The sequence below is a fragment of the Notolepis coatsorum genome, assembly GCF_963971535.1.
Source record: "Notolepis coatsorum genome assembly, chromosome: 6".
In the NCBI taxonomy this organism is placed as follows: domain Eukaryota; kingdom Metazoa; phylum Chordata; class Actinopteri; order Aulopiformes; family Paralepididae; genus Notolepis; species Notolepis coatsorum.
The window spans coordinates 1,080,570-1,104,663 of NC_140170.1; the positions used below are offsets into that span (position 1 = coordinate 1,080,570).

At 47.4% G+C, this 24,094-nt stretch overlaps 1 protein-coding gene across 1 annotated transcript; it reads right to left on the reverse strand.

Annotated features, from left to right (window-relative positions):
* Positions 1-22,204: 22,204 nt before the first annotated feature.
* Positions 22,205-22,915, reverse strand: LOC311230735 (DCN1-like protein 5; the record flags this gene model as incomplete). The annotated part of the gene is made up of 1 exon (XM_084317094.1): positions 22,205-22,915. The coding sequence occupies one exon, from the start codon at positions 22,913-22,915 to the stop codon at positions 22,205-22,207; it is 711 nt and encodes a 236-aa protein (XP_084173220.1).
* Positions 22,916-24,094: the final 1,179 nt, after the last annotated feature.

A 24,094-nucleotide genomic window follows, 5' to 3' on the forward strand; every position in this document is an offset into this window, starting at 1 on the left:
CTTGACCTTACTCCTAGAACCCACCTCACCCCTGCCCACTTTGACAACCTAGGATGGCTTAGAGTAGACGACAGAGTACAGCAACTTGCAATGGGCCTGGTCTACAAGATACACTACACGACCAAGGTACCCATGTACATGACAAAATACTTCCCAAAGGTCAGTGAATACCACAATCACAACACCAGAGGGAGCTCCACAAATCATGTTAAACCCAGATTCGGCTCAAACAAGGGACTAAACACGTTTCGCAATTATGCCACATCAATGTGGAACGCCCTACCCAAAGCTGTAAAGGAATGTGAATCACTACCCACTTTCAAAAACACTCTCAAAAAACACCTAAGGGAGACTGCAACTCGAAACTGGCCCCTGTAAATGTCCGAACACAACCCCCTCCAATGTACAGTAAATTACCAAGTATGGTCTTGTCAATAATCCAATGTACAGTGTTGTTTGTACAGTTGTACAGTGTCCCCCACCCACCCCTCCTACCCAACCCCCCCCCCCACTCCTACCCAACCCCCCCCCCACTCCTACCCAACACCCCCCCCCCCCCACCCACCCAACCACCTCCAATGTACAGTCCCCCCCCACCCCCACCTACCCAATCCAATGTACAGTTTCTACGCCTAATGTATATACTCTTTTTTTTCTGGACTCTTTTTGTATCACAAACAGTACTGTAATTGCAAATCTGGTATGTCATAAATGTATAGATGTAGCAGTACTGTCTATCTGTATGTCATGTATGTCATATATGTTACGATGAATTGAAAATGGGGGACCCTGATGTAAACAAGACGAAAGTCTTTCTCTGGTCTGCATCCCCTTAACAATTGTATGTATTGAGCTGTACTGTACTGTACCCATTCTGCAATCTGTTAATAATGTTTTCATTCATTCATTCATTCATTCATTCATTCAAGCTGCATCATTAAACCCTTCAAGCTGCATCATTAAACCCTTCAAGCTGCATCATTAAACCATTCAAGCTGCATCATTAAACCCTTCAAGCTGCATCATTAAACCCTTCAAGCTGCATCATTAAACCCTTCAAGCTGCATCATTAAACCCTTCAAGCTGGTTCATTAAACCCTTCAAGCTGCATCATTAAACCCTTCAAGCTGCATCATTAAACCCTTCAAGCTGTATCATTAAACCCTTCAAGATGTATCATTAAACCCTTCAAGCTGCATCATTAAACCCTTCAAGCTGCATCATAAACCCTCTGGAGTCGGCAGGACCACTGGCGGGTCCTCTAGTACTCTGGTTACTATTTTTAGAACAGCTCCATGGCGCTGCATGCGTTCTTTGTTAGCCACCTTACCGTTGTAGCTTTCCAAAGAGCCATCTGGTTGATCTAGCCCTTCCAGAGAGCCATCTGGTGTGATCTAGCCCTTCCAGAGAGCCATCTGGTGTGATCTGGTGTGATCTAGCCCTTCCAGAGAGCCATCTGGTGTGATCTGGTCTGATCTAGCCCTCCCAGAGAGCTGGGTGTGATTCCAGAGGCTTTGGAAAAGCAGTGTCCTTTTGGACACTTTATACAAGTAATAAATCTTCTGTGATCATTTATCTTTGTCTCGACTGGGGCAGCGGAAGGCTATACTGTGGGCAATGTGCATGTGATCTGTTAGTGAGGTACTGTAGGACCAGAGCCAGCTTAATGCATGTGATTTGTTTGTGGCTGTGAGCTAGGCAGGCGACTGCATGGGAAGGTCCTGTTTGTGACTGTGAGCTAGGCAGGCGACTGCATGGGAAGGTCCTGTTTGTGACTGTGAGCTAGGCAGGCGACTACATGGGAAGGTCCTGTTTGTGACTGTGAGCACACACACACACAACTACAATGTGTAACGTATGATGTATATCACGCCGGTTAGGGTACCTTGTGTATAATACACCTGTGTATACTGTATACCTTACTTACTCATAGTATATATTTGGATTCTAGTGTTTATTGTAACCATATTTATTGTAATGTATAATATAACTGATAGGGCATACAGACCCTTGTGACTCCCAGTGTTATATACCATGTTAGTCCTGTGTCTTGGGCTGCAGCTGACTGCTGCTAATTAGCTGATTGCTGCTAATTGGACACCTGCCTGCAGGCTTAAAGGCACTTCCCCACCCACACATGCACGGTGACTGTTGCTAGAGGACATTGTTGAGGCAGTGTCTCTCAACCCTTCCACCACTTTGATCTTTAGTTTGTGCTAGATAGGATAATACGAGTATTTTGGTTTACACACAGACCCTTGGTGTCTGTATGCCTTATGTTGCTTCCCTCTGAGCCAGGGTCGTAACAATTGGGCGCTCGTCCGGGAGTGAATTTGGAAACTGTTAAGTGCCACAGTCAACGAGTGACACTTTGTATAATGACATCCTGTTCTCTTTAATCGAATCTAATTAGCTGTCATCCAAGCTGTGTGAGATCTCCACGTATTGCACACAGAGACGTGCCTAAACACAACGAGAAGTGCCCATCGGCTGCATAAAACAATGCCTTTAGTCTATCTATATAGAAGACGTTGAATATCAAGAGATCTTCTAGGAAGATTGATTACGGTATGTTCACCTCATTGCCCAGAGCATTTCCATTTGCAGGTGGGTGTCGAAAACACAGTCGAAAACTATTTCTCCAGGGAAACTGGTCTTGGCTTTCATGTTTAAGCAGCGTGAGGGGGAGGCGAACGTGAGCTTCTCGAGGACTTTGAACGCGACAAACTCTAACACTCCATGTTTTGACTTGATTCAACCGTCTGGGTATTACGATGCCTGCATGTTCCTAGTGCTAAACCCTCCAAGCTGCATCATTAAACCTAAACCCTTCAAGCTGCATCATTAAACCTAAACCCTTCAAGCTGCATCATTAAACCCTTCAAGCTGCATCATTAAACCTAAACCCTTCAAGCTGCATCATTAAACCCTCAAACTGCATCATTAAACCCTTCAAGCTGCATCATTAAACCTAAACCCTTCAAGCTGCATCATTAAACCCTCAAACTGCATCATTAAACCTAAACCCTTCAAGCTGCATCATTAAACCCTCAAACTGCATCATTAAACCCTTCAAGCTGCATCATTAAACCTAAACCCTTCAAGCTGCATCATTAAACCCTCAAACTGCATCATTAAACCCTTCAAGCTGCATCATTAAACCCTTCAAGCTGGTTAATTAAACCCTTCAAGCTGCATCATTAAACCCTTCAAGCTGGTTCATTAAACCCTTCAAGCTGGTTCATTAAACCCTTCAAGCTGGTTAATTAAACCCTTCAAGCTGTATCATTAAACCCTTCAAGCTGCATCATTAAACCCTTCAAGCTGTATCATTAAACCCTTCAAGCTGGTTCATTAAACCATTCAAGCTGCATCATTAAACCCTCCAAGCTGTATCTTTAAACCCTTATTAAACCCTTCAAGCTGGTTCATTAAACCCTTCAAGCTGCATCATTAAACCCTTCAAGCTGGTTCATTAAACCCTTCAAGCTGCATCATTAAACCCTTCAAGCTGCATCATTAAACCCTTCAAGCTGCATCATTAAACCCTTCAAGCTGCATCATTAAACCCTTCAAGCTGCATCATTAAACCCTTCAAGCTGGTTCATTAAACCCTTCAAGCTGCATCATTAAACCCTTCAAGCTGCATCATTAAACCCTTCAAGCTGCATCATTAAACCCTTCAAGCTGCATCATTAAACCATTCAAGCTGTATCATTAAACCCTTATTAAACCCTTCAAGCTGGTTAATTAAACCCTTCAAGCTGCATAATTAAACCCTTCAAGCTGCATCATTATTTAAACCCTTCAAGCTGCATCATAAACCCTTCAAGCTGCATCATTAAACCCTTCAAGCTGGTTCATTAAACCCTTCAAGCTGTATCATTAAACCCTTCAAGCTGGTTCATTAAACCCTTCAAGCTGCATCATTAAACCCTTCAAGCTGGTTAATTAAACCCTTCAAGATGTATCATTAAACCCTTCAAGCTGCATCATTAAACCCTTCAAGCTGCATCATTAAACCCTTCAAGCTGTATCATTAAACCCTTCAAGATGTATCATTAAACCCTTCAAGCTGCATCATTAAACCCTTCAAGCTGCATCATAAACCCTCTGGAGTCGGCAGGACCACTGGCGGGTCCTCTAGTACTCTGGTTACTATTTTTAGAACAGCTCCATGGCGCTGCATGCGTTCTTTGTTAGCCACCTTACCGTTGTAGCTTTCCAAAGAGCCATCTGGTTGATCTAGCCCTTCCAGAGAGCCATCTGGTGTGATCTAGCCCTTCCAGAGAGCCATCTGGTGTGATCTGGTGTGATCTAGCCCTTCCAGAGAGCCATCTGGTGTGATCTGGTCTGATCTAGCCCTCCCAGAGAGCTGGGTGTGATTCCAGAGGCTTTGGAAAAGCATTGTCCTTTTGGACACTTTATACAAGTAATAAATCTTCTGTGATCATTTATCTTTGTCTCGACTGGGGCAGCGGAAGGCTATACTGTGGGCAATGTGCATGTGATCTGTTAGTGAGGTACTGTAGGACCAGAGCCAGCTTAATGCATGTGATTTGTTTGTGGCTGTGAGCTAGGCAGGCGACTGCATGGGAATGTCCTGTTTGTGACTGTGAGCTAGGCAGGCGACTACATGGGAAGGTCCTGTTTGTGACTGTGAGCACACACACACACAACTACAATGTGTAACGTATGATGTATATCACACCGGTTAGGGTACCTTGTGTATAATGCACCTGTGTATACTGTATTCTAGTGTTTATTGTAACCATATTTATTGTAATGTATAATATAACTGATAGGGCATACAGACCCTTGTGACTCCCAGTGTTATGTACCATGTTAGTCCTGTGTCTTGGGCTGCAGCTGACTGCTGCTAATTAGCTGATTGCTGCTAATTGGACACCTGCCTGCAGGCTTAAAGGCACTTCCCCACCCACGCATGCACGGTGACTGTTGCTAGAGGACATTGTTGAGGCAGTGTCTCTCAACCCTTCCACCACTTTGATCTTTAGTTTGTGCTAGATAGGATAATACGTATAGTATTTTGGTTTACACACAGACCCTTGGTGTCAGTATGCCTTATGTTGCTTCCCTCTGAGCCAGGGTCGTAACAATTGGGCGCTCGTCCGGGAGTGAATTTGGAAACCATTACCCCTAGATTTGTTTGGTTAGGCAAATTGCTTTTGGTGCATGGTGTGTCTTGGTGCTGTAGTTTGGGTAGTGATCGTTACATGTTGGTAACGTGGGGGCTTGAGCCGGTCTTCAAACAGGTGAGTATACCCTTAATTTGTGATTTGATTTGACTACTTGTATGCTGTTAAAATATATAGTTTAGTGGACACCACATGTAGGTAGTGTCATTATTTTCTGGCTGTTTGTAGCTTCCTGTGCACCACTTACCCCTGGGGCCGTCATATAAGTGATTAGTACCATCTACTTGTCTTGTACCATACCATATACTTGACGGGTTGGTGGTCAATATGATCTTTGGCTGGTAGCAGGTGTGGTTGAAGAGGGTTAGGTCTACAGTGCTTTAGCCTCAGTGTAGGTAGGTTAGGGTGCCAGAAAATATAGGTAGTGTGTTAGGGCCTGATGTACGTTTTTTTTAGTGTAGACATGTGGTGGGCCTGGCAGTCCGTCATTGACTGCAGTGTAGATGTAGAAGCTGTGAGTAGTCATATCAGATTATAAGGGGCACCTGTTTGGATTTGTTTGTTATTTTTTTTGTAACACAGGGATGTTTTGTTGAAGGCATGTGCAGGTAGCGCCATGGGTCTGCGGTTTCCTGCTTGTTTGAATAGCCTACCTGTTAGCACCTGACCTCCTGCGCGTATGACACATCTGCTTATTTCAGGGTGGTTGGATTATTTGCAAACTAGAAAGGTGCGCTCAGTAGAGCACACATCTCCACCAGGTCGCACGCCGAACACACAGGCGGACAGGCACACAAACAGAAATTGACTGCTCTCCTTATAGTTATTAGTGTTAACATTAGCATGCTAACACTAACAAGGGGTGCTTCAGTGGTGCTTCAGCGGTGCTTCTGCGGTGCTTCAGCGTGCTTCAGTGGTTCTTTATGGTTCTTCCTGGTTCTTCATGGTTCTTCAGTGGTTCTTCGTGGTTCTTCAGTGGTTCTATAGTGGTTCTTCAGTGGTTCTTTAGTGGTTCTTCAGTGGTTCTTTAGTGGCTCTTTGGTGGTTCTTCAGTGGTTCTTTGTGGTTCTTCAGTGGTTCTTCAGTGGTTCTTTAGTGGTTCTTCAGATAAATAGTGTGTATGCTAGGGTGCTTTTGGCAGTTTTTGGTAAATCTATAGTGAGTAGTTTGTGGCGCTGTTACAGTAAGGATGGCTACCATAAAGGATTTTGTTAATAACCCTTCTGACGAGATGTTGGAGAGGTTTTCCAAAGAGCAGCTTCTGAAGCTTGCTGTGCACTACAATGTGGAGCTTACTGCCAGTGAGAAGCGTTTGAAAACGACTGCCTTGGGGACTTTGAGGGCTATACTCATTGAGGAGCATGTGCTTGTGGCGAGGGTGGAGGAGCCTCTTTTTTCTGACGTGCCTCCGCTACTCTCTGGTATGGCGGAAAGTGATTGGAGGCTTAGAGAGTTAGCGTTTAAGGAGAAACAGCTGCAACAAGAGCGTGAGCTTAAGGAAAAACAGCTACAACAAGAGGAGAGGAGAGAGGAGAGACAGGAGAAACAAATGTTGTTGGAGCACGATCGTGCGCTGAAGGAGCTTGAATTTAAGCATGCTGCCATGCAGGCGGGTTCTCTGCATTCAGAGTCGCGTTCCGTTTTTGATGTCAGCAAAAATATTAGGATGGTGCCTCCTTTTTTTGAGAAGGATGTGGATAGGTACTTTCCCCTTTTTGAACGGGTGGCAACCACGTTAAAGTGGCCTAATACGGCCTGGACGCTGCTGCTGCAGTGTGTTCTCGTTTGTAGAGCACAGGAGGCGTATACTGCTCTGTCCCTTGAACAAAGTGCTGACTATGAGCTTGTTAAAGCTTCCATATTGAGGGCTTATGAGTTAGTCCCAGAGGCCTATCGTCAGCGTTTTAGAGGCTATCGCAGGTCGGAGGGACAGACGTATGTTGAATTTGGAAAAGAGAAGGAGAACCTATTTGATAGATGGTGCACCTCCCAGAAGGCAGAGTCAAAGGAGCAGCTTAGACAGTTGATTCTCCTAGAGGAATTTAAAAGATGTGTTCCTGATACCGTTTCCACTCATCTAAACAAGCATAAGGTATTGAAGATAGGCGACGCTGCTGTCTTGGCTGATGAGTTTGTGTTGACACACAAGTCTGTCTTTGTGGAGGACTACCGTGTTGAGTCCAGGGGTAGGCGTCCTTTTCAGGGGGGCCGTTTCCCAAAACCTGTGTCTGCTGGTCAGTTTACTTCACCTCCTAGGCATGGTGGTTCTGCTAGTGCATTCCCAGAGGGGATTATATGTTTCTACTGTAAGGAGCCTGGTCATATCGTTGCTGGGTGCCCTGTGCTTGAACAGAAAAATGTCAAAACTGTGGCTCTGGTGGAAACCATATGCAGAATGCCTATGCCGACGTTGGAGGGTGTTGGGGGAAGTATAAAAGGGGTGGACAAAGAGCTTGAGGGCTCCTCAAGATTTATGATGGATGGATTTGTTTCCCTGACTGATGCACTAGAGTCAAAGCAGGCTATAAGAATATGGAGAGATACCGGAGCTTTTCAGTCCCTCATTCTGGAGGGGATTTTGCCGTTTTCAGAAAAGTCTTCATTGCATTCCGGTGTCGTTGTTCGTGGCTTTGGAGGTGGATTTGTGGATGCACCTTTGCATGAGGTCACACTCAGCTCGCCCTAGTATCAAGCAATGTTGTTGTGGGGGTATGTTCTCACATCCCCATAAGAGGTGTGTCCTTCATTCTAGGGAATTATTTGGCTGGTGACAAAGTGCTGGCTACTCCAGTTGTAATTCCCATCCCTGTGGTTTCTGAGGTCCCTGATGAGCTGGCACAGAAACATCCAGGAGTGTTCCCTGTGTGTGCTGTAACACGGGCAATATCAAAGGACAAAAGTGATGTTGTTGATACTTCAACTTGTGACATTACACTTAGTGACACATTCTTTGTTGAATTGAAAAGTGACCCTGTTGAGAATTTTGGAATGCACACTGTGGATGTACTTCTGCATAATGATTTTCTTGATTGTGCCTTTGTGTCAGGCCTGGTGGTGGAACCGAAGGTGACATGCGTGCCGGATATGCATGTGGCAGGAGATGATCTGGCAGCGCAGTGTCTCAAGGTCTTCCCAGCCTGTACGGTGGCTGAGGCCACGGACGAATTGGAGGATGAGTGTGGGAAGGATGCTAGGAGAGATGTTGTTGATTCATGTGACACCGTTCTAGTTGAAGAGGCTACAAGGCCTGGTTTAGGCTGCCAGCCTTCCCACAGTAGCTCTATTGTTCATGATGTTTCACTTGTGGGCAGGGATGATCTCAGTATGTCAGTTGATGATTCTGATATTGAATCACGTGTCCACACTGACTCTCTGCCAGGCACTAGGTATGCTAGTCAACCTAGTTACCTGTGTCCTGTACAGCAGGAGCCGCCTTCACGACCTGGTCTGATGAGTGGCAACCATTTTGATCAGGACAATGTTTTTTTGTGTGACGCCATTTTGGATGGTATTCCAGATGCTTTTGTGACTGATGTATTGCCATGTTCCAGGGACAGTGGGGCTGTACCTGAGGCGGTGCATCCTACTCTGGATGTTCACGGTTTGCAGTATCCTGAACTGCCAGTGCCAGGAGGAATGGATATGGGCGCTGTGGTGGTATCAGAGACCTATGATTTTTGTTTTTCTGTGTTCTGTCCTGTTGAGCGCAGTGAGCTTAGCTCTCATATTGATTTTGGTTTGCAGTCTCTTTTTGACAGGTCGGTATCGGTGGAGAGGCCTGTTGAAATGGAGCTCATATGTGATAAGGTCTTGGTTTGTCGATGGGGTCCTAAGCCTTACGCCTCAGTGGAGAATGAGCCTGCACCACTCCAGCCATATACCGTAGTGGAGGAACCTTTTGTGAGGTCTCGCTTGCCCGAGAGTCGGGACAGTGTTGTTTTTTGCAACAGCATTGTCAAATGTTCCACAGTGGGGAGCATTCGACGAGGTTGATGGTCGTGTTCGACAGGGGCCGACCCATGGCCGCTTTTTGGTAGTGACTCACTGTTTGGTGGTTTGATGTGTAGTGGTTGCCTCCTGGGCAACCGTTTTGGTGGAGGAGATGTTATGTACCATGTTAGTCCTGTGTCTTGGGCTGCAGCTGACTGCTGCTAATTAGCTGATTGCTGCTAATTGGACACCTGCCTGCAGGCTTAAAGGCACTTCCCCACCCACACATGCACGGTGACTGTTGCTAGAGGACATTGTTGAGGCAGTGTCTCTCAACCCTTCCACCACTTTGATCTCTAGTTTGTGCTAGATAGGATAATACGTATAGTCTTTTGGTTTACACACAGACCCTTGGTGTCTGTATGCCTTATGTTGCTTCCCTCTGAGCCAGGATCGTAACACCCAGTCACAAACAAGACCTTCCCATGCAGTCGCCTGCCTAGCTCACAGTCACAAACAGGACCTTCCCATGCAGTCACCTGCCTAGCTCACAGTCACAAACAGGACCTTCCCAGCCAGTCGCCTGCCTAGCTCACAGTCACAAACAGGACCTTCCCATGCAGTCGCCTGCCTAGCTCACAGTCACAAACAGGACCTTCCCATGCAGTCACCTGCCTAGCTCACAGTCACAAACAGGACCTTCCCAGCCAGTCGCCTGCTTAGCTCACAGTCACAAACAGGACCTTCCCAGCCAGTCACTTGCCTAGCTAACAGTCACAAACAGGACCTTCCCATGCAGAGTCGCCTGCCTAGCTCACAGTCACAAACAGGACCTTCCCATGCAGTCGCCTGCCTAGCTCACAGTCACAAACAGGACCTTCCCATGCAGTCGCCTGCCTAGCTCACAGTCACAAACAGGACCTTCCCATGCAGTCGCCTGCCTAGCTCACAGTCACAAACAGGACCTTCCCATGCAGTCGCCTGCCTAGCTCACAGTCACAAACAGGACCTTCCCATGCAGTCGTCTGCCTAGCTGCACTTGGGTCCCACTGCGCCGCCCCACTCGTGACAGAAGCAGGTTTGGATGAGCGGATGAGTTTTGGAGATGAGGGAGGGGGGGAGGGGGCAGCTGCTGTGCAGGCGGCGTTCGGCCAAGAGGAGAGTTTAATCTTTGTATTGTTATCATTTCTGCATTTTATACATATTTCATATTTGACCAAACGTCCTCTTTTGCCCGGACATGTCCTCTTTTCCGGGGGGCGTGTATCGCTTCCGCAACGGAATTCGGTTTCCGGGTTCCTCTGATTGGCCGCGACCCCCACGTGACCTGCCCCCCTATCCACCGCTCTGCCGCTGCCGCACGCGGCAGAGCGAGCGGCCGCGGACTCGCTCGCTTCCTCAATTTATACGCATGGAAGTATTGACTGAATGAATGAATGAATGAATGAATGAATGAATGAATGAATGAATGAATGAATGAATTAATTAATGGAATGAATGAATGAATGAATGAATGAAAACTTTATTTAACAGATTGCAGAATGGGTACAATACAGTACGGCTCAATACACACAATTGTTAAGGGGATGCAGACCTGCGAAAGACGTTTGTCTTGTACATCAGGGTCCCCCATTTTCAATTCATATAGAACGACGCGATATTTTATTTGTTTGTCATGACAAACCAATTACATAATCCAACATATGTGTAAAGGCACAACATATTCCAGTTAACGGTATCTTTTTTTAATGATTTGTTATGGCGCAATCAATACTTCCATGCATTCGGGACCTCCATGTTTGGGGGTATTCATCAGACAAATCGGATGCGGGGATTCGGCTCCCATCAGGCGGGCAAGAACGTAAGGTTATGTATATAACCAAGTTCTGTGAGTTATGGTGCGCTCAGCACCAGTAGCACTGTACTTCACTTCGTGCACGAGCACTGAATAAAAAATTCCACCATGTACCTTTACATCCCCATATTCGTCTGACCACACCCCCTTCCGCTTACCTTCATAAGCAGGTGTGTAGTCACCTACTCGCCTCCTTCCCAAACTTTCACCACAAGGCAAGATCAAGGGCAGCAGCGGCGTCCTGGTGCTGAGCGCACCATAACTCACAGAACTTGGTTATATACATAACCTTACGTTCTGTTTCGTTAAGGCTTCGCTCAGCACCAGTAGCACAACGGGGGCTGAGCGGGAGCCTTAGCCCCGACAAATACACCCCGCTGAGGCCCCCCACAACCATCAGACCGGGGAGGACCGAGCCCCCCCGACCCTCCCTAATGGAGGATACCCTCCCTATTGGAGGCTTACGGGAGGGAGACGGATCCGACCAGGTGAAGAGGAACTCAAGCAACTCAACACACAGGGTGAGCAGACCGTGGCTTGACCCCACGACTAAACACACGCACAACCCGCATGCCACCAGGGAACGAACGGAAGGAACAACCTCGTTACTGCCCCCAAAATCACGGGGTCAAGAGCAACCCTAACCCTGTGGCAAGGCCATAGCAGCGGAGCGCGAAGGAAGACCCAGTCCCACTGAAGGGACTGGATCCCCTGGAAAAAGGGGGCCTGAAGAGGTCAATGACGCCAGGCATCAAGACCCCACCAGGTGGTCACTCAGTGACACCGCCCCCCACATCGCCAGCGTATTCGGATAGGGCCCCTCCAAGAGCGGGCCCTTTCCCCCCAATAGCACACCGCCTGGCACACTCTGAACACAGGCAGTCAGCATGGCCGTAAGCACTCAAAAGGTTAACCAACGGAAGCAGGCACCGGGGAAACCAGGCAGCATGCTGTAACCTGAGCGTGGAGCACTGCGGACGAGACAGGCGCCAAAGGAGTCAGCTGAAAACAGCCCCCCCGGCGGAAGGGGCGTATGCTGGCGTTGTTGATCACCATGAAAAAGCCTCCATTAAAAAAAACCCACCCAGAGGGGTTGAGGCAGAGAAGGCTGACATGATTGGCAGACGTCATGAACGTGCAGGGGCACACTCAACCGGGTAACCCGGGAGTTGACTCTGCTCCAACACACCAGGGAATCAACCACCCTCGTGGCACAGACGGTGGTTGTTCCTATAACCCCTCAAGAAAAAAGGGTTATCCCAGGCCTACGGTATCAACAAAACTTTACTTCGGACCGGGCCCGGTGGCACGGAAGCACAGGGTTACCAGAGGAGGTCCAAGACCACCCCAACAGCCCCCTCTTCGCCACGCGTGAGAGAGGAGCGAAAATAATGGAGAACCAGCCCTAAGCACACCGCACTTGGTATCCCCAGGCGGTCTCCCAACCAAGTACTAACCAGGACCGAACCTGCTTAGCTTCTGAGATCGGACGAGATCGGGCGTGTACAGGTTGGTATGGCCGTAAGCCATTACGATAGTGCAGAGTACACTCCGAGGAGAAGGCACTGAACCAATACACACTCAATAATCGAATTGAATCGAATACACACACAATAGAGCAGAACTCCTTTTTGAAGTTCTACTCACCTTGACAATCTGAGGAGGAGGCTCTGAACTCTGAGGAGGCTCCCTCACAGGGAAGGAGAGTCTGAACTCACAGAAGGCCCGAGGAGGAGCTTCGTGAGGAGGCGCTCTGACAACTCCCTGAAACAGATCCATAACATGGACCTGAACAACTCACGGAAGTCTTACCAACAGAGACGCGCACAGTGACGTACTCTATGGCGGGGGAATTTCTGCTGTGCACACGCCCAATCTTCCAGGGCGTGGGACCAGGGCCCTCATTCATCAACGTGTTCTACGCACAGATCTGTGCTTACCCTGTGCGTACGATCATTTCTAAGCAAAGAGTGGGATTCATCAATTTCGATTTGAACTTGACTCCGTGCTTACATCTACGCACAGGTCAGACCACACTTACCTGACGCCCAGTGGTAGAATATATTATTACAACAAGGAAATGAGCTTCTGTGCATAATAACACTGGCATGTTCTGTACGAACCGTAGTTCATTATAGTTCATTGTAAAATAGCAACAGTAGTGTAATTATGGTCAAAACCCTATAAATAGCATTTGGAATAATAGATATTTCTCTCAGAATGAATGCAGCATGGTTTATATAGCGTTATCGGAATATACGGGGTGTAGGCTACTGACTGACTGCGCTCCGCGTAGCTTGATTGATTGATTGATTGAAAAGTTTATTAACAGATTGCAGAATGGGTACAGTACAGTACAGCTCAGTACATACAATTGTTAATTGGGGATGCAGACCAACTTTCGTCTTGTTTACATCAGGGTCCCCCATTTTCAATTCATCATAAATCATAAAGCTCAACTCGTTATTATTTTGCGCACAGACCGCCGAAACACGGGAACGTTTTGATTATATTTAAAAGGCTTTACGTTAAACGAAACAAGTGGAATTTCGAAGCTGTAAGCAGAATAAGTCATATGAATATAGTGTTCTTCCCCCTTTTTACTGTATAAGAAAGAATAGAAAACGCATTGCAATGACACCATGCAGATAGTGGACAGACTATGTATATGATGGGATTCAAGTTCGCGTTTTTGTTGCTCATAGGCATGCTGTCAGAGTATGATATCTTAATCAAACATTCTAGAACATTTGTCGTCACAGATCATGTCCTAATAGAACATAGGCTATGGCATGGATCGTGATATTGTGTGGACTGTAATTATTACTGTACCGGTACCACCCATTGTGACAACAGCCTTGTGAGTCCCGCACACAAACATGATGGAATTCAAGTTCATGTATTGAAAGGCATGCCTACATCATACATGCAGTGAGATTCATTGTTCTTGTATATGCTCTCTATTATTGTTTATATAGGCTACCCAATACTGACATCAAAATAGATTGTAGTATGCCTCTAGAAATCATATGCAGCAGGTAGAAAATTTACGGGAGATCCATCGCGATTTGGAATAGAATTGAGGAGAACTTTAATCCCTGGGTATCAATCAAACAACACGGGAAAAGGCAGTCATATTCCAGCGCGGTCTTTATTAGCCGACAACAAAATAGATGCCTCTAAAAATCATATAGCCAATCGAACACAACTAATAAAGGCATTCATATTACAGCACGGTTATAATGACACACAACCAACGCCAAACAGTGGTCAACGAACGGTCTTTATTAGTATTCTGAGCTGTCCAGGCAGAATTGCAGCAATGGTCTTAGGGAGCCGTTGATATCTGACATCACCGTTTACAAGTCCGCCTTTTATTATTTATCCCATAATACGCGATAGTGTCTTCTTGGTTCGACAGCAGTGAACAATCTTCGTGGAGTTTCTCAGGGTTCCGCTCGGGTCAGTCCATTATTTCACATCCCATGGGGGGTGTTTCCTCATTTTCATGACCATATATGGATAATCATGCACGAGCATTGACGGTAGAACAAAGTGGTATTCATCAACACGGAGGGGCATAGAGCCTGCGTACGCACCGTGTGATGAATCCCGACTTCCCTGTGCGTACACTAGTTCTACATTCCGTGCTTACGTGTGGAAATAGAAATGTTCTACGCACACTATTGATGAATGAGGGCCCAGGAAACTCCCCCCCCCCCCCCCCCCTTTTACCCTGTAACGTGCCGAACAGCAACGTGACAGGAACCTTGAAGGACAGGAGGTTTTAACCCCTGACCAATCAGAAAAGGGGAGGAAGGATTACCAGTTCACCCCTTTACGACCCCACACCCATGATACGATGTAATGACAAATAGAGCATGACACAGTCATATTCTACTACATGAAGTATCTAACAGCTTCACATAGCTCATGCGCTAACCTGCTATCTGATTTTTACTCAGGAAAAAACACAGAATAGAGAGGGCCCCCTTTAAGAGCCCCAGTTGTAGATCACAAGACACACACAACCTTTTAGCACAACAAAAAATGGCAAAGTACACTCTCTACAGAGGAACGCCGTTTTTCACAACGAGAGAATACAGAATCCTCGATTATGTATTGGCCACAGGCCTTGCTAAGCACACACGATAAGTGACCAAACAATCTTTTCTTTAGGAAAATATAGTTTCTCAAGCGGTTAGCACAACCCCAGCAATCAAGCTGAGTGTTACATCGTATCCCCACGAACACAGTGACACAATATAGTGTAAACAACATGTCTGAGAGGAGGGTGGGGAAGCCCCAGGGAACCGGGGGGATCACCCCTCCTTCCTTACCCTTGATACGACCAAGTTGAACAGGTAACCCTGTTAATATGTGAACACACTGTTCATTGTCATTACAGGCTGAGAAAGGAATTCATTCCTCAATCATATGTCACTAAGCATAGCTTTATAGGTTAATTAACCCCCTTAGTTGTGAGTTCACGTTATATGAACACACATGTTCTCATCACAACTAACCAGATCATTTTTACACATGTAAAACAACAACCCGATTTCTATGGAGAGAGAAGCTATACCAGTGACAAGACAATTCACACACAACACGCGTCGTATCCTCAATGTATTGCAGCAACACACGTTTTGGAAAACATCGTTATTACAAAACATTTAGAAGGGAAGGAAAGAAGAAGTGTTTAAGGTCCGGTCGGAACCTTCCTACCCTTAACACAGGCCAAGTGAACTGCAAACTGGCTAACGGGGCACCGAAGTCGAACACAGCATCCCTGTGTTGACGATGAGGGTAACATCGTTGCGCCACCCAGCCGCTACGTTTCTCCATGTTTGACGCAGTCCTCGCTGGCAGGGCTCCGGTGTAGGTTCGACTAACATCCTCTGTCAAAGATGACGTCGTAGTCAGAGTGTTTAAGGCATAAAAACGTTCAACAGTGTAGCATTAAGCTAACAGCCGATCGACTGATAGCAACAAGCTAACGTTTACTAGCCTGGTAAACACAGCGAGCTAACGCCGCAGCTAACAGCTGACTGGCTAACACAGTAGGCCACAACTAGCACGCAAGCTAAGCAGCTATCACCTGAACTGTACCCACATAACAAGCCACACTTCAGACAGGTCGCTGTCCAAGTCCCTCCCCTAAGAGGGAAAAGAAAAAGAATGTCAGAACACAGTTGTCAACGGTGATCCAGACATGCAGCGGGGCCAGCACAGTTCCCATTTTGGGTTGCAGCATGGAACTCCCGATAAAGAAGATCCTATGCCCACATTTCCTCGTTAGGGTATACTTTCATTTGTATATGAAAGATGGGGCCTGCACGGGACAGAGAAGCATCCGCTCGAGAATCCTGGGATCACCAGGTCCTGGTCGGGGCCCACTAGATTGACCATCATGGGCGTCAGACCAAGATCCTCTGACCGCCGTTTAAGCCGAGCAGAGGACCCCAGCCTGAAGTCGGCGTTTCGTAAATTGTCAGCTAACCCCCACAGCATCAACAACAACCAGAGCTTGCAAGCAAAACAGTACGTACCCAACCTGGAAACAACCGCTTCTCACAACAGTCGGTGCTTCCCACAGTCCAGCTGTGTGGCTGGAGGGCAACCCCATCCAGCCGCAGCAAGGAGACTGTAGCTGGGGAGCATGTCAGCGGCGTGAGCTCCTAATACGAAAAAGCCGTTGAAGGTCGGAATGACCTCCAGTAACGAAGACAATATCGCCGTATTTTCTCGAAAATAGTGAGAGAGAAAATAAAGATATGATGTCAACGTATCTTCTTTTGTTTTCCAACTTTCTTCTACTAACAACCTCGTCAAGTGGGGATCTACCGAAGGCACTTCCTTGTGGTGAAAGTGAAGGAGGCGAGTAGGTGACCACACACCTGCTTATGAAGGTAAGCGGAAGGGGGTGTGGTCAGACGAATATGGGGATGTAAAGGTACATGGTGGAATCTTTTATTCAGTGCTCGTGCACGAAGTGAAGTACAGTGCTACTGGTGCTGAGCGAAGCCTTAACGAAACAGAACTGCGGGTTTTCAGCCTCTCCCCTCTCTCCTGGAGCTTAAGGGGGAGCTTAGTATTCCTGCCGCGGAGGAGGTGGCTACAACATCAACACACAGTGACTACATGCAGTCACTGTGTGTTGTTTTATTTGTTTGTCATGACAAACCAATTACATAATCCAACATATGTGTAAAGGCACAACATATTCCAGTTAACGGTATATATTTTTAATGATTTGTTACGGCGTAGTCGTTCTATATGAATTGAAAATGGGGGACCCTGATGTAAACAAGACAAACGTCTTTCTCAGGTCTGCATCCCCTTAACTGTGAGGATTCTGTGAGGATTGGCCCATTCCCCGCCACACGCTTCTTCAAGGTACTGTGATGATTGGTCCATTCCCCGCCACACGCTTCAGGAGCGATTACCAATTTCCATCACGCACCTGTTGTAGTTTGTAATTAGCGCTCCAGAGGCTTCATATACTCTGGCCTTCTATCAATCGTTGTCGGGTCGTTTTGGATACTACTGCTATTGCCTGTTCCCCCCCGTTGTTGTGCCTCGTCTACTTCTTCTCCAGGACATCTTTGGAAGTCGCCGCTGGTGATTATCTTGATCATCCGTTTGGAGCTGCGCCTCGTTGCCCGCTTTATGCGTTTGCGCTTTGGTGAGTTTTGGAAACAGACCTTTTTGGATTATCTGTTTTTGTGTGTTTGGATAACACTGAAGAAGTACCGTTTTGTTTTGTACTGGACTCAGCTAACTTGTGTGTAGTTTACACCGAAGATCAAGTCACTGGTATTTCATACTGAACTCAGCTAAGGGAGGACTGAACTGCACTGCCTCTGTGTACTGTTGGACTGTTGTTGATCTCTCTCTCTCTCCGTTTCCACTCCGAGTTGGATCTGGGAGTATCTGCAGAGCCGCAGCGGCGCCTACGCCGATTCCCCACCTCTAACACCGGGAGGATATGCAGAGCCGCAGACAACTCTGCCGAAGGCATTCTCCTTTTTTGTTGATTCAGATTTGTTATTTGGCTCTTTTTGATTCTGTAATAAATACGCCCTAGTGTTTGGCTAACTCTGAACTACCTGTCTGTGCCGTGCTGTTGAGGTCGGTTTCAAACCCTAACATTACGACCCGACCATGACGACCTCAGCCGACACAGACAGGGTCAGGGCAGCGTTGACGGTCCAGATCGAGTTGGTCAACGACCACACCCAACAGTTGGGTGCGGCTGCGGCTGCTTTACAAGACCACCGGGCCGAGGTCCAGCTTATTCTGGATGCCCTTGACACTTTGGCCACCCAGCAGACTACCCAGGGTAATCAGCAGGCTGTTATTCTGCACCAGCTACAGGCTCTCAGTACAGCATTAAACACTCTGCTTTTAAATCCACCTGTCCCAGGAGTCTCAGCCAGATCACCACCCGCAGCCGCGGCAGACCTCGTACCTCGGGAGCCCCGTCTCTCCGAACCACGTCTGTTCGAGGGTAACTTCGAGGATTGTGCCACATTCATCATGCAGTGTGAGTTGATTTTCCTTCATCAACCCAGCCGATTTTCGTCAGAGGGAGCCTGAGTAGCCTACATGACTAACCTGCTCACGGGCCGAGCAGCACAGTCGGTCACTGCTTCCTGGTCTATGAGGGCCGATTTTTGTTTCTCCTACCCAGACTTCGTGGCAGAGCTCCGAAGGGTTTTCCACCACCCAGCTCGTGGCCAGGACCCAGGAGCTCGGTTGGGCACCTTCCAGCAGGGCAGTGGCAGTGTCAGAGACTACGCGCTGGAGTTCAGACTGGCCGCAACGGAGAGCGGTTGGAACGATCAAGCGCTTCGTCTCACCTTCCTGAGGGGGCTCAACGACGCAGTAAGGGACCAGCTCGCGACCCAGGAGGAGCCCGATTCTCTCGAGGGCCTAATCAGCCTCGCTATCCGCATCGACGGACGCCTCCGGGAGAGAAGGCGTGAGCGAGCACGACTAGGACCCCCAGACGTTCCCCAGACCCCCCGTCCTCGTGACCGTTCTGCTGACCGTCCTGCCCCCTCCGTGACTGGTGGGTTTTTTCCCTCCCGAGCTGTGACCGAAGAGGAACCCATGCAGCTGGGACGCACCCGCCTTAGCCCGGCCGAACGGGAGTCCAGGCTCAGGTCCGGCCTTTGCCTCTACTGCGGCCGGGATGGACACCGTGTCTCCAATTGCCCTACCCGGCCAAGAAGACCAGGCTCGCCGGGACCCCGAGAGATCCTGGTGAGCCGTTTTTCCTGTTCCCACACCCGTGCACCACCTAACCGTCTGACGAGCGTCACCCTAGCCTGGGCGGACCAGCGGGCGACGGTGGGTGCACTCATTGACTCTGGTGCTGATGGGAGTTTCCTGGACGTTGAGTTTGCCACCCGGGCCAACATTCCACTTGAGGACCTCGAGAGGCCCTTGGAGGTTTTCGCGCTGGATCATCGCCGCCTGGCTGACATCACTCAACGTACCTGTCCTGTCCTCCTCACCGTTGCTGGTAACCACGTTGAGAGACTCCAGTTTTTTATTACCAGATCCCCTCTTGTCCCCGTAGTCCTGGGTCGGCCCTGGCTCGTGCTGCATGAGCCCCACATCGCCTGGTCCTCCGGCACCATCAGCCCCTCCTGTCATGCCCAGTGTCTTCAGGCGGCATCCGTTCCTTCGCCCCGGGGTTCCCCTTGTGTCCCTGTCTCCAGCCCCCTCACCGGGCCCCTGTCTCCGTCTCCGGCCTCCCTCGCCGGTTCCCTGTCCCTGTCTCCTGCCCCCCTCACCGGGTCTCTGTCCTCGTCTCCGGTCCCCCTCTCCGGGCCTCTGTCTCTGTCCCCCTCTCCAGTGCCCCTGATCACCGGCTTCCTTCGGTCCCATCCGGGCAGGCCGGGGCCGAGTGGGTCGCCGGGTGGCTCCCGTGGAGGGGGGGGTACTGTGAGGATTCTGTGAGGATTGGCCCATTCCCCGCCACACGCTTCAGGAGCGATTGCAATTTCCATCACGCACCTGTTGTAGTTTGTAATTAGCGCTCCAGAGGCTTCATATACTCTGGCCTTCTATCAATCGTTGTCGGGTCATTTTGGATACTACTGCTATTGCCTGTTCCCCCCCGTTGTTGTGCCTCATCTACTTCTTCTCCAGGACATCTTTGGAAGTCGCCACTGGTGATTATCTTGATCATCCGTTTGGAGCTGCGCCTCGTTGCCCGCTTTACGCGTTTGCGCTTTGGTGAGTTTTGGAAACAGACCTTTTTGGATTATCTGTTTTTGTGTGTTTGGATAACACTGAAGAAGTACCGTTTTGTTTTGTACTGGACTCAGCTAACTTGTGTGTAGTTTACACCGAAGATCAAGTCACTGGTATTTCATACTGGACTCAGCTAAGGGAGGACTGAACTGCACTGCCTCTGTGTACTGTTGGACTGTTGTTGATCTCTCTCTCTCTCTCTCCGTTTCCACTCCGAGTTGGATCTGGGAGTATCTGCAGAGCCGCAGCGGCGCCTACGCCGATTCCCCACCTCTAACACCGGGAGGATCTGCAGAGCCGCAGACAACTCTGCCGAAGGCATTCTCCTTTTTTGTTGATTCAGATTTGTTATTTGGGGGGGGGTTTATAAATTCATGGAATGTCCGGGGTTTCATTGTTTTTCAGTTTCAGTTTCACTGCCCTTTGCGAGCATCTGAAGGCTCGGGACTGCATTTTTCTCCGAACATATAAATTACCGAATTAAAGCGCTCTTCGTTGCCGTTCGAATGCCATCTGAATCGCCAAAATCCGTGTCTCGGTTCTCGAGTTATATGCCGATATGTCAGGCGTGCGGCTTTTTACACGGCGCGGACTGCTCCCGGAGAAGCATGCAGCTGCAGAGCCGCAGAGCCAGCGGCGCTCTCAGGGCCGCACGCTGACGGCCGCGCTGTGAGGGCCGCTCAGCAGCGCCACCCACCCAATGGCTGAATTGCTAATGGCTGAATTGGAGTATTGCACTGTGCGGGCACAGCTGCGAGATCCGCGCAGGGCCAGACTCGAGGGAGTAAATTAACTATACTTTTGCTCACACAATATCTTGAATGAATGCGTTTATTTATTTCGAACATAAATTGAAAATAAATAATAATAAAAAACAAGTAATAAACAGATTAAAAAACAAACAAGCAGAAGTATAGAATTAAGTGTAAACGTATTGATTGATTGATTGATTGAAAACTTTATTAACAGATTGCAGAATGGGTACAATACAGTACGACTCAATACACACAATTGTTAAGGGGATGCAGACCAGAGAAAGACTTTCGTCTTGTTTACATCAGGGTCCCCCATATTCAATTCATCATAACATATGACATACATGACATACAGATACAGTATTCAGTATACCTTCACACTCTATTATCTTATGCAACTCATATTCACTCCACAAACTGAAATATACATACATTGTTGAATGAACAGCCTGTTTCTTGAAGTTAGACTCTCTTCTAAATTGTAACCCCCCTCTCTATAACAGAATTTTTGGATGTTACCCGGGAGTGAATGGTTTCGTGTTTTAAACATGATTTGTGCAGTCTTAAATTCAGCCAGGTCCCAGAGTTTCATGGCATGTGATTTAAAAAATAGTGTGTTTGTGTGTTCCAGATATCCTACCTTATTGATAATCAAATCAAAATCAAATGTATTTGTAAGGCCTGACAACACACGTTAATGTCCCTTCAGGCCCATGTCCCTTCAGGCTATGGATTTGCGGTGTTTTCCAGCTTATACAAAAATATATATATATTATTTTGGAATATTGCAACTACTACACAAAAACGTGTGTACACAAGTTCAACTCATGTTCAGCCCTATGTTACTCATTAGCACTAAAAGTGATTTTTCTTTATTGTGTACGAAACTTCAGAACGTTATCTTTCAAAAGAGACCAGGCTTATGCATGTGCTATAAGCATAATGTATAAAGATAAGCTTTGCAAAAAAAGTATGCAGTCCTCAAGTTCAAGTATAAAAAAAAATTGCCGCTTTTCTGGGTGCATGTTTCCAAGCATATGTTAAAACAATAAAGGCATCTTTGAGTAAACTTTGAGTAGAGATTCAAGATTCAAGAGGTTTATTCATCACATACAGTACAGTACACAAGACATAGTGAAATGAAGGTGGCCATGCCCGCTTCGATTGTGCAAAGTATCATTAAGTATCGCGAGGCAGGGGCCAGCATGTCCTCTTTTTTGGAAATCAAAATATGGTCACCCTACTGTTGTTGTTGCTGCTGCCACTGCCCGCGCTTTCTGCCACTCAACAAACTCATCTAGCAAGACTGGCCAGGCTTCATCATCATAGTTACTCAGGTCTGTGCTGACTGTCCTGCTGAACTCTAACACGTTGTACCACTGATCTTTATTCATTACCCTGTACTTAGACTGCTCTAGGAACTGATGAAACACAGGGAAAAGAGACCACGTCCTCCCAAGCAGCAGTGCCAACATGGACTTAGCTGTGTCCATGTCCAGACTTCTCTGGTCCTTATCCCTGGAGAAGTCAAAGGCGTATCGGTAGATATTCTTGAAGATTGCAGAGTCGTTGAGCTGACAGCGGAGGTAGTCCAGCTTGCTCTGTAATCTTTCTGTACAGTCACACTGTAGTAGAGTCATTCCCCTTAGCCATTCCTCCTTAGTAAAAAATCCCATATTTGGTGCTTCTAATTTCCAGGCTAAAACCAACATAATAATGTTCTCCGGTTCCACTCCGATGTCCTCACAGAACTTCTTCATGCCGTCGGGGCCGACCACCTCATCTGGCCCAGCATACTCGTAGAACCAGGCCAGGCACTTCTTACTGGAGAACTGTTCCTCTTCACTCAGTAACCTGCCCCCATGGATCTGAGGCCTACAGAAACTGCTGATTTTATTCTTGCGGGGCCCATGGTCGTCTGACCCCGAGGACTTCTTAACAGGCATCTCTGAGGCTGGACTGGGCTGCTGGTTCTGGACTGGAGTAGTTTGTCCAGCATTTGTGATACGATGTTTATGTCAGCCAGTCCGCACTGTCGCTATCAGATCTTTTTTGTTACAACCTCGTCAACCGATCACTTTCAGCTGCTCTCGCTGTCGCCAGGATACTGCTTCCAGGGTGGAACGGGGTGCTGGTTGAGAATTGCAGGTTTCAGTCTATGTTGTTTAGTCTGTTCAGTGCTGCTTCAAGATGCCGAGGAAGAGAGAGAAGCTGAGGAACCGCCCGCTTATATAGAGACCCAAATGTTCTAGAATGTCATACAGTGACATCACGAAGGTTCCATAACTTTCTATCATGACATCATACGGTGGTTCAGAAAGTACTATTATGACATCACCACAAACATCCCAGAATGTTCTATGTTCCAGAAAGGTCTATTCACGACATCACCACAAACGTTCTAGACGGTCTATGTTCTAGAATGTTCTATTATGACATCATACTGTGACATCACAAATGTTCTTACATAATAGCATTAAAGCCCAACCTCTAGGTTAAACCCTACTGATCAATTATGGGTAGTTTACATCATTGGTATATAATTTCATTATTTATTTTTTTCCATTTGACACCGGAAATGCCACTCTGAAAGAGTTAAAAAGGTCCACGCACGAATAACATGCACGCGCGAATCAAAAAAGCTTATCAAACGCCGACGTCACAACAGGTGTGGCTTGCATATTAATGAGCCGAATCTAATGTTGCTTTTCCACTAAAATAAAGTACTCAGTTTGTCTCCGTGTGGGGAGGCGGGGCTGCTGGTGATCAGCATGAGAGCTCCAGAAATGACACGTGAAAAACTGCAGACCACTGATTGGTCAGAAGAGAGACACGGTGACGTCACTGTTTGGGGAGTCTGAACGAAAACAGAACGCCGCCATCTTTGATGTCTCGCGTATGATGTCTTTTGTATGTTTGCAGCAAGAAACAAGTGCAATAAAAAAGGATACAGTCACTGTGTATTCTGCCTCATTTATTGATGAAACAAAACAGACATCAACACAATTTGCCACCGAGCGGAGAGTTTAGTCTGACAAAAAGATCGCTGATTAGTTACGCTTGTTGTTGGGGGTTAGGGACGTAACGTTAGTTAGCCTAATGCTAACGTTAGCAGATAGACACGA